The 12147-nt window shown below is 33.6% G+C and overlaps 1 protein-coding gene across 1 annotated transcript in view; it reads right to left on the reverse strand.

Annotated features, from left to right (window-relative positions):
- sns (nephrin adhesion molecule sticks and stones) overlaps positions 1-12147 on the reverse strand; it is a 207634-nt gene that overhangs the window by 92579 nt on the left and 102908 nt on the right. The window contains exon 5 of the mRNA XM_089711862.1: positions 1431-1589. Within this exon, the coding sequence (XP_089567988.1) occupies positions 1431-1589 (159 nt within the window). The remainder of the gene's footprint in view (positions 1-1430; positions 1590-12147) is intronic.

The raw sequence follows: 12147 nt of genomic DNA on the forward strand, positions 1-12147 counted from the left end.
TTTTTTCTCTTACGCTTGAGTATGCTCAGGAATAGAACCCTTTCATTTTTCAGGGTCTGATTCGATGTGGTTTAATTGTTATTAAATAAACAAAAATAATAATTAATAAATATTTATTAAAAAAAAATTATGAGGCGTGCACTTTTGGATTTTCCAAATTATTTAGAAATACTCGCGTAAAATGAAACACTAGAAAATTTATTTATGTCATATTTCATCACGCCGTAGCACCATGCCGTAGCAGCATGCCGTAGCATCATGCCGTAGCATCACGCCGTAGCATCATGCCGTAGCATCATGCCGTAGCATCATGCCGTAGCATCATGCCGTAGCATCATGCCGAAGCATCACGCCGTAGCATTACGCCGTAGCATCACGCCGTAGCATCACGCCGTAGCATCATGCCGTAGCATCACGCCGTAGCATCACGCCGTAGCATCATGCCGTAGCATCACGCCGTAGCATCATGCCGTAGCATCACATCGTAGCATCACACCGACGCATCACGCCGTAACACATGCCGTAGCATTACGCCGTAGCATCACACCGTAGCATCACAGCGTAGCATCACGTCGTAGCATCACGTCGTAGCATTACGTCTTAGCATCACGTCGTAGCATTACGTCTTAGCATCACGTTAAGCCGGGTCCAGGTCGGGTTTTTTCAAATGTCGTTTGTAAAGGTAAAAACGCCAGAACTATTTCTAAAAAGTATCAGGAACTGTAGAACTCAACTGCACGCGATAAGAACTCACATTTTTTTTTTTGATCTGCTAAAAATGATCTGCTACGGGAAGTTGGCAGATCATTTTTTTCAAATGTCGTTTTTTAAGGTAAAAACGCCAGAACTATTTCTAAAAAGTACTTATCAGGAACTGTAGAACTCAACTGCACGCGATAAGAACTCACATTTTTTTTTTGATCTGCTAAAAATGATCTGCTAAGTTCACTTACATGCCTATCTCATCATCCGTTCTTAAGAGGAATATATTTTCCTGAGGTTAACTTGTTCAACGAAACAAACTTGTCAGCTTTATTATAGTTGTAGCAGTAGGTATAGAATATTTATATACCTAATAATATTTTGTAAAATTAAATTGTAATACTGAAATGATTTAAAAGAGCAACTATGGAGTTTCTTGCCGGTTCTTCTCCATAGATACTGCTTTCCGAATCGGTGGTAAATGTTAAAAATATATTGTATTGACGTTTAGAAAGTGCTTCTCGAAGAAGTCTAATTGAATAAATAAATGTTTGAGTTTGTTTGAGATTGAATAAACTATATTACTACGTTAGGTACTATATTTACAAAAAAGGCGTAATAGATATAACCGCTTATAACTCAAGAACGGCTGAAGGGATTTCAATGATTTTTGCTTTATTTGATTTGTCTCTTCTTCGATTACGATAATTACTTTAAAAAGTACATACCTCTATCCCCCTTCATCTCTTGATTGCCTCTATACCATACGATCTTAGCAGCTGGCTTCGCATTCTGTACTTGACACTCGAGGACCACATCCTCCCCCTCTTTTACCTCCAGTTTCGAGTTGTGGGGGTGGTTCACGATCTCCACTGAATTTGGGGGTGCTGAAACAAAAATATATGGTTAATACAGTACATGTAAATACGATTGAAGCATGGAACATGGGGAAACACGTTGATATAGTACCTATAAATTTAAAAAAATCCAAGATCATGTAAGATAGTAAAATAACTATAATACTACATTTAATTGCATCATACAGATATATGATTTATTTTTATTCATAGTTTTCAAGGTTTACGAACGGACGAAACTACGAAGTTGATATAAATGAAATGTGTAGAACAAAAAAATGGTTATTGATAATGACAAAGCCGTAAGAGCAGTTTTTTTATTAAACTAAAATAAATAAATTGCAGCAAGTAATGTCACCAAATGGTCATCAGTCATCACAATTCGTTAAAATCTATACTAATATTATAAAGCTGAAGAGTTTGTTTGTTTGAACGCGCTAATCTCGGGAACTACTGGTCCGATTTGAAAATTTTTTCGTTGTTAGATAGCCCATTTATCGAGGAAGGCTATAAGGCCATCACTCTAAGACCAACAGGAGCGGAGCAATGCGGGTGAAACCGCGCGAAACAGCTAGTAAACTATAATCTTAAAACTAATACAAACATCTTTAAACGTTTGTAGAAATTATACAAAGTTTTCATTTGGATTTAAATTTTGTTTTCAAATAATTCCCTAGCCACTTAAAACTAAACAGTACTACTCAAGTAATAAAGTTTTAAATTCTGTAAGCAGTCTTCATTGGTCCCACGACTCTTATATTAAAAACTATTATAAACACATAGTTATCTTTTAAATATAATTCATTGTTGAAGTGAAAACTTCTTTAGGGGCGTTGGGTATAAAATCTTAAACTCGCGTCAGGACACGTGGCCTGATCGAAAAAGCGTAACGGATTTTTTTTTAGCACACTTATATTCCATGCGTAAGACGGATACCATTCCTAAATATCAAACATGCTGAACGTTAATAATCAAGTTTTCACTTCTGCCGTCACTCCCGGAGTGCAACCCGTCTTTTTTTATAAAAAACAAGCTGTGTTCCACGGTTTTAGCCGCATTGCTCCGCTCCTATTGGTCTTAGCGTGATGATATAATATAGTCTATAGCCTTCCTCGATAAATATGTGTAAATAATTAAATAGTGAAATAATTTTTCAAATCGGACCCGTGGTTCCTGAGATAAGTGCGTACAAGCAAACAAACAAAGTCTTAAACATAACAAACAGCTTTAGAATATTAATATAGAAGTATTGATAAGTACAGTTAAAACAAAATTATCTTTTAATTGTTTTTATAAAAATTAAGTCCAATTTGGTCTATTCCCGCGCAAATTTTTCACCAAAATGTAATCCGACATGAAATGATTTAACGGAAAATATTCGCTTTGCGCCAAAATTTAAATTTATGAGTTTAGAATGAAATATTAATATTAATAAGGAATTTGTCAAATATATTTTTTATCTTGACAACCGTGGCGGTAAATTTTGCGGTTTGTATGTGGATTTCTATTTTCTTTGTTTTTTTCAGGAAAAATTGAATTTCATTTGGATACAGTATTATATTTAATAGTCGCTTTCCACCCGCGGCTTCGCACGCTTTGTCTAAAACCTAAAAAAATATATGTTAAAACCTTCCTCTTTATAGTCTGTCCACTATAAGAATTGCTTTTTGACAGCTCGACGGGTGATACCAGAAGTGATGTTCAAAAGATTATCGACTGTTGTACCATTTCAATTATAAATTCAAAATATTATCATAAATCGAATCAGGTACGTAAATAATAATTACAACGTAAACGTACTAATAAGATATATAATAATAAGACCACATATCTATGCATTGTATGTTAAAACTAAACTAAACTAATATTTTATTATTTATTGGTTTCTATCTTACAATTTGGTTGTCTTTACGTTTAAATTATATAACATAATAGAAAAGTTTTTCTGTATCGGATATATTTTAGAAAGTATTTCTATCGATTATTTTAATCTATCGACCCATCATTGAATAATTCTGTGTAGGCATCACTAAGTGGGCGGGACCTGTCCATGAAGTACGATAATTACTTGTATGACATTTTAACATAGACAATTCAATTAAACATAGGCGTGAAGCTGTCAAAAAGCAAATAATATAATGGACAGAGTATAATCATTCTATCCATTAAAAAAACCGCATCAAAATCCGTTGCGTAGTTTTAAAGATTTAAGCATACATAGGGACATAGGGACAGAGAAAGCGATTTGTTTTGTACTGACTATACTACTGTCTATCATACTGTAGTGATTACTGATGAAAATATTTGTACCATTTTATTTGTTTTAAGTTCTCAAATAATAGAATTTAGTACGAATAATACAATAAAAACATTTACTCCGAATTACAAATATAAATAACTAGACTTTGTTTTGTTCAAATAAGTTAATCTAATTCTATTAAATAAATAATTATTTTAAGTGAAACTTTTCCACTTGACAATGTGTTTGTTTTTAGTATTATCGAGAAAAACAGGATTACGTTACCTTTTAATGTTGTGAGAACTAAAAAGACATTTTATTATTATGAAGTGAAACATCTTTAGGCGCGCTGAACGTAAAAGCGGGCGAAGCCGCGGGCGAAAAGCTAGTATTAGTATAATTCTAGTGATAGTTTTAGTAGATACAGATATAGATATTGACACAAATATAGTCTATATCTATATATGTACCTATATAAAAATGAAACCCGTCTTCCTTGGTCACGGCATCACGCGTGAACTTTTTGACCGATTTCGATAATTCTTTTTTTATTATATTCCTTGTAGTACGAGGATGGATCTTATGTAGAGAAAACATAAATATGTAGGTACCACGGGCGAAGCCGAGGTGGACCGGTAGTAGAGAATAAGTTTGTCACACCAAACAACACTTCAATCAAAACTAAACCGCATTTTACACAATTTCAAGTAATATAATATCGATTTCATAATGCAGCTTGTAACCGATCTGACCGCAAGATCAGCCGTGGGAATACTCGTTGTTATGATTTAAACCGCATCTTTATAGGATCATTTTACTAATTACTAGCCGTCCGCCCCGGCTTCGCTCGTGGTACATATTTTGCAATAAAAAGTAGCCTATGTTCTTTCTCAGGGTCTAAAGATTGTCTGTGCCAAATTTCATCAAAATCGGTCCAGTAGTTTATGCGTGAAAACCATACATACATACATAAATACATACAAACCTTTCCTCTTTATAATATTAGTATAGATATATAACAATTTATTTTAATAATTGGACACTTAATAAAAGCGGGGAATAATAATTTCATTCCCTATTTCAAATCTTAATCGAAAAATGTAAACAATAGGAAAATTAGATAAAAAATTCGAGAAAGAATCAAACATTCGCCGGCTTATTTTAGACCTTAAAAATTTTCAAATATTTATAAATTGCTTTTAAATTATAATTTACCTAAGTACGTAATATTATGATTAAAAATTTAAAGCTATCGGTGTAAAATCTTCAGCATTTGATCGCGGAAGAATTCCAACCAATACCCGCGGCCCCATCATTAAAGCGGCTCGGCGGAACACAGTGGGGTTTTAGTTGGTAAGAATCCGACATAACCCACGGCTACTTCCCCGGGGGCCGTGGGTATCTATGCAAGATTTCCCCACTTTAAAAAAAAGGTCTTCAGCATTTTTCATTGCTTCATTGCAAATGGCAAACTTTCGCATTAATAATAATAGTATAGAAACATTCAAAATTAAATATCTCGCATATTGCAAAATTCTATAGAATATCTAAAACAAACTTCCGCTTTGCAAAATTAATACCAGAATCACTGTTTATCAGCGGTTGTTACGTAATTAATGAACAAACATACGAAATTAATAACTTCCTTATACGCGTACGTCACGATTCACGACACACCCATGTGAGAAAACATCATCAAATCAGTTACCGCCTTTGTGTAGATTTGTTACTTAGATAATGAGTAATTCATATTAAATTACATTAAGTTTCGTATTGAAATATATTTATAAGTAAAATTTCAAGGATTTTACTCCCGAACCGTGGTGCAAACTTTGATGAATTTAAAAAAAAATGATAGACGGAACCATAGAGTTGGAACTTAATAAAAATACTACTTCAAGATGAAGAAAAGAACATTTAAAATAGATTACATATTTACTCTCGAACTGTTATACAAACTTAGAATATGTAATTAAAAGAAAAATGTTGTGTGGTTTTATGAAAGCACGGTAAAAGTGAAACTGTTCGAACGGTTCCGAACACTGCTTTGTGTAGCGCATGTCGCGTGACGGTCGGCTGCCGAGTAGGTATACCTACTCGGCAGCCGCGATACACGCGACATGCGCTACACAGACCAAAAAGTTTGAGACGATGTAATAAAAGTTTCACTTTAAAAATACATAGATGGAGCCGTAGAATTGAAACTAAAGTCTAAATTAAAAATAACACCTTACATAATAATTTAGATTTCATTCATACAATTCTTGTGTGTAACCAAAATCTCTTGACAATTAGTGTGAACAAAACAGATTTATAACAATGTAAGTGTGGTACAAGTGAAAGGAATTAGCGTTAGTTTAAATATAGTTTTAAAATCGAAATAATACTTATTGTAATGGGATTAAAGTTTAAAATTGTTTAATGATTCTTATAAATAAATACCATTTATTATTATTTTATACTAACTAGCCCACATAACTTTTTTTGCATTTTTCATTACTGCTGCGCTCCTAGCAGTCGTATTATGATGTTATAGTTTTCCCGGATATAAAGTCTAACAAAAGTAACAATAATTTACCAATTTTAAAGAGTATTTATTCATGGAATATATATTCATATAACATAAGCCAAATCGTCAGTTTTATAATATTAGTGTAATAAAAATCGCTTCCGCTCCAAACTCGTGACCACGAAACAGGATATTGCTGTCTAGCGGACGGTTCTGCTCCCCTGACTCTATACAAAGGTGGGAAACTCCGCTTTGTTGTGGCCAGTGGTTGACAACCCTCGGCGGGTTATATTTTTTATACTTTTTTCTCAATTTTTAATACACTATCTTCGTTTTGTTGAGATTTTTACGTCATTAATTTGAAATGCTCGCTGTTTGTTCCTGTTTTGCTAGTGTATTATTTATTATGAGTTTTGTAGAGCTGGGTTTTTGTTGGTGTTTTTGCTTGTTTATGTATATAGCTTAAGTAGGCTTTAATATTTAACAATACAATATCCAGCCTGATTATTCAATATACTTCACAATAGGCATTTATTTAAATTATTAGAGTACTCTAGCACGATTAACAAACGAATCTTGCAACCAAGATTGATAAAACATATCAGCTGAATGCAATGAATAGTAATATAAAAATAAAAAAATGTGTGCGTGTACTAGTGTACACACGTAAGAAGTGAAACTTCTTTATGACCTTATTTTTCAAAAAATAATTTACTATATGCAACTTTACAGAAATACGTCGAATCACGCGTGGTAGGGATAAGAAAAAGATGGCGCGTAACGGAAAAATGTCACGCGTTACGAAAAAATTTTACACTAAATTTTTTTCCAACCCCGATAAAGAAGTTTCACTTCAATTATCTACTGAATAAGAAAGAAATTTCATCCATCATATAAAAAGGTCGAATGTGAATCAATCTTTTTACCTATCCTGGAACGAAAAAACAGAAAAAATTATATTTTAACCTAAAGAGCGTACTTTGCATGACTCCAAAAACCCTCAAGTCCTTAGCAGGTTATTATTACTTTACGTTCACGCGTTCACTCGTTTTGGGGTACCGTATGAACAATCTAAATAAAAATATTATAACCTTAGGGACTTAATTATACCTAAGGGTTTTTGCTATAGAATATTGTGTCAATAAGAGGTCGGAATTAACTAAAATTTATAACTAAAATTTATAAATAAACATGAAAGGAAATCGTTTTACAATTAAATACATGTACTATGCCAATTTTCTTTGACGTCATGATAAGTATCATGCGGGTGTATTTAATTTATTTAATATCTTTTATCTTCACTTTATATCATAGGTTTATTTTTAACCGACTTCAAAAAAAGGAGGAGGTTATCAATTCGGCCGGTATGTTTTTTTTTTATGTATGTACACCGATTACTCCGAGGTTTCTGAACCGATTTACGTGATTCTTTTTTTGTTCGATGCGGGATGGTGTCGAATTGGTCCCATAAAAATTTTATTCGGATAGGCCCAGTAGTTTTTATTTTATGAGCATTTTTGTCTGTATATTTGTAAATTTGCAAGTGCAAGTTTGAAGTCGGTTGTTTTTAACGCAGTTATCACTTGTGATACAATATATTATTATAGTTTAATATGCACTTTCATTGTTTCTCTTTCTACAACTTAAGTGTTGAAATTAGTAAATAAATGCGATCGGTGGTAAATGGTAAAACTATGTTATGCCGATTCAAGTGCTTCTAGACGAAGTGTATTTGAATTTTGAATAAAAAAATGTTTAAGCTTGCGATATACTTTATGTCCTTAAAAGGTGGGCAAAGCACCATGCTGCTATTATATAGGTAGCTTCGCTTATTATACCATATAAAAATCTACGGAACCCGCATTCACAGCCGACACACGCTTACCAGACCTCAAGTATTGGCTCACTCGAGCGTTCAATCCGTTGAAAAGAATTTCCTTACAAACGGAAATTGCCTGAAAAATGAAAGCCCGAAGCTCCCTTGAATTTTCGGACACGAAGAGTAATTCTTGTTTATTTATTACTCGAAATGAATTATTGCGACGTTTATTTTGCGGTTTAAATTTAGGTTTTAGTGGTATCTTTGCAGTGTTGAAACTGTAGGGCTTTGTGTATTGATTAGACTGTCTATCTAGGTTATATCAGATTCCTATGAGTAGAAAAGAAAATTGGTACATAACTTGATAAATTTCTATTTCTTTTTAACCGACTTCAAAAAAAAGGAGGAGGTTATCAATTCGGCCGGTATGCTTTTTTTTTTATGTATGTACACCGATTACTCCGTGGTTTCTGAACCGATTTACGTGATTCTTTTTTGTTCGATGCGGGATGGTGTCGAATTGGTCCCATAAAAATTTTATTCGGATAGGCCCAGTAGTTTTTATTTTATGAGCATTTTTGTCTGTATTTGTAAATGTTGCAAGTGCAAGTTTGAAGTCGGTTGTTTTTAACGCAGTTATTGACTTGTAATATTTAGGGTGCACTCACACACATCAGTCACCGTCACGGCACGTCACCGGACAGGATTAAAAAAAAATATGTATCAATAGTTCTAGTATGACTCTGTTCCCACACGACAGTCGCCAGCACGAAATCTATCAGTGACGTCACCGGTCAGGCACGTCAAATAATCTTTCCATACATGTATCATACTTTTATCCCCACTCACCCGGTGCCGTCACGTCTCAGTTCAGTCAGCGTCGTGCTACCGTCAATAATTGCTACATGTTCTCTAGCGTGACACACGTCTAATCACTGACTAACCTGATGTATGTGTTCAATGATTCAGTCAAACCGGCGACGTGACTGACGGACAACATGACGGCGACTGGTGTTTGTGGATACGTACACAAACCGTCACCGATCAGTCATCGGTGACTTGACGGTGACTGATGTGTGTGAGTGCACCCTTAAACTGTCACGTACATAATACGTTTACATTATATGTGTTTGATCCTCTTTCAAGCGAAAACCACAGAACACGTTTCTACAATACTCGGCAGTCATAAAGCTTATGTACCAGAATAACACATTTGTTATAGAAATACTTTAGTTATATAACACCTATCCAACTATCTAGATACATTTAAGCTCAATTAGTACAAATCCACACGTACCGACCCGATCTAAAACACTCGAAGAAATAAAAACTTTGTTAGAAACACAGCGCCTTTTTAATTAGGCTTTATCTCCCTTCGACAGGGTGGGAGTTGGAAAAGTCAATAATTACCTTTGCTCACGGTCGAAGGGTGATATTGATAGGCGAAAGCGATAAGCGAATTAAAACTCAAACATTTATTTATATAACACTACTCTCTATCCTTGTTTTAAACAAAGAGGAATTTCCCTATAGATATATGTATATTATAGAAGCGTTTTTGAAATGTCAAAGTACATAATGAAAGGAGACTATTTTTTGTGGGCCCACCAAGACTCGGTAACGTATAGTAATAAAAAAAAAACGTGTAAAAATATAAAATTATATTATGAATTTTGAAGCTTCGTTGTTTTACAGACGAAACCGGAATCATGAAATCGAATTAAAAAGCTTTATTTTGATATCATCCCTGCTGTAGTGCTGTCTAGAAACCAAGAACAATGGCCAACATTAAAAATAACTGGAACGAAACGTTTTTATCGATAGAATAAAAATAAAAATCACTTTAGAAACTGTTTTTATTCCTATTTATATGGAAGAATGTGATTGATAGCGATTTTAAATCCTGTAATTAATCAAATAAAACAATTTGTTTCTACTAAGCTAAAAAAATCCGTGTAACGAAACGTTACATCTATTGGCTGCTTTGATAGACGTCAGATTCTTCCTGTCGTAGTTGTAATGTTTTTAACATAAACAATGTTTTTATTTCCTATTTTAAAATGTAATTGCTACAACTTAAGAGCGTTTAATATTACAATAGAACATGAATAATAGCATAGCTGTGCAAATGGCTACCTATATCCTAATATTATGTACCTACTCCTAGTCATAAATCACGTACCTACCTACCTACTTAACTAATAATTTCTTATTTAATCAGTTTTCCCATTCGCTAAAATCGCATAAGGTCCAGAAACTTGAGGTACACACACTTATATCACTTATTTTCTATACTATTTATAACCAAATCGGGTCTCTGTGTTTGTGGTAACTTCGCTGTTTCCGATTTCCGAGCTTGGAATCGTGACAATGTATGTGATGTTTTCTAATATTTATTTATTCATTCATTTAAATATATTATACCCAATGATTCGGATGGGTCACACAAGACAAATCGCTCATTATCAGTTAGTTTTTATGTAGGAATGAGGTAAATGTTTGCACATCGTGTTTCTAAGGATTCCGGTTAAAACATGTAAAAATAATGTCACCACTGTAATCTGGGGACTTCAAGGAACAAATTAACACACATTTCATTAATATACGCTAAGAAATTGAGGTGGGCCTATTCTCCAAACAAAAAAAATCGTCTCCTTTATAAGTGATTCAGAAAGCAGTTTCCATAGAGAAGAGCCGGTTAAAAATATCTGTAGATGTTTATTTTAAAATTAGTTGGAGAATGTATCAAACATACAGACCAGAACAAATTTAATTTGTAGAACTTATTTCAAATCATCTCAATTCTCAACTAATAAATCCAATCAATTATAAGAGACAAGTTTCTTATCCGAATATATTTCATTAATTGGCGACAACGAGAAAACGTTCGCGCTCAGTGGCGTGTTACTAAGGAAAGGCTTATGTCCAATAGTAGACAACTATAAGCTGATAACGATGATCATAAGCTGTATATAGGTATGTCAGTTACATGAAAATAATAAAATGAATTCAAATAGCTTAATAGGTGTGTCAAAAATATCTACCAACAAAATCGCTCCGCTCACCGCTCCGCTTATCACCATATCCACACCCTTAAGCACTACTTCTAATTGCATCGGCACTGCTCAATCGAATTAGTACACGCTTTGTACATTTCAAGACACTGCGATATTTCACGCTATTATATTATATTAATAATGTTCAATTGTAGAGTGGTTCCAATTACGAGGTATTATTTTAGATTGTTTGACTAGGAAATTGAAAAAATGTTGTGTGTTTGAATGCTAAATGTAATTAGGTACACTTTAAATAAGCAAACATTACATGTAGTAAATGTAACAGAAAGAAATAATAGCAATTATGTATATAATTAGTAATTACTAAAGTAAAAGCGATGGATGTGTCCTATTAAAAACTATGAAATCTGATAAAGTAAGATCTATCTTGATCTCATGAAAGTTTAATTCCGAAAAATAACTTTGAATCTAACTCAAATTCAAAAAATAATCTTCACGTTCTACTATACCTAAAAACACAAAACAACCTTCAAACATTCTTCAAGTCACAGAAAACTCGCGAAGTATGCTAACCAAACAAAGTTCGAGCGACGCCGCGGGGCAAGGCTAGTTAGCTCTTGGAAGTTCACAAGAAAATGTTAGCCAACTAAATGTATTGGCACTGCTAATAAACGGGTGAAAAGTTTTATTTTACTTTATGTGTATTTATTTTTTATTGTATTTTTTTATTGTATTTTTTTTACTAGTTGTGTTGAGTAGACCCGGAGACTAAAAAAAAACATCCAATATGTTATTATTCTAATGTACTAACATCTTCCCGATTACAAATAGAGCGTTCGACGAGCACACGCGTCAGAAGAGAAACTTCTTTGACAAGATTCAAATATAGCAAAATCGTCGCCTTACTCCATGACGTGACGGTATTGCCATGACGCGAGCTTGAAAATTTACTCTCAAATCGCCTTAAGAAGTTTCTCTTCAAAAATTATTTCACTGTTAGATAG

This window comes from Colias philodice, chromosome 27 (assembly GCF_061535455.1).
Source record: "Colias philodice isolate Cphi_HAF_F1 chromosome 27, ilColPhil1 Martin Lab GWU primary, whole genome shotgun sequence".
In the NCBI taxonomy this organism is placed as follows: domain Eukaryota; kingdom Metazoa; phylum Arthropoda; class Insecta; order Lepidoptera; family Pieridae; genus Colias; species Colias philodice.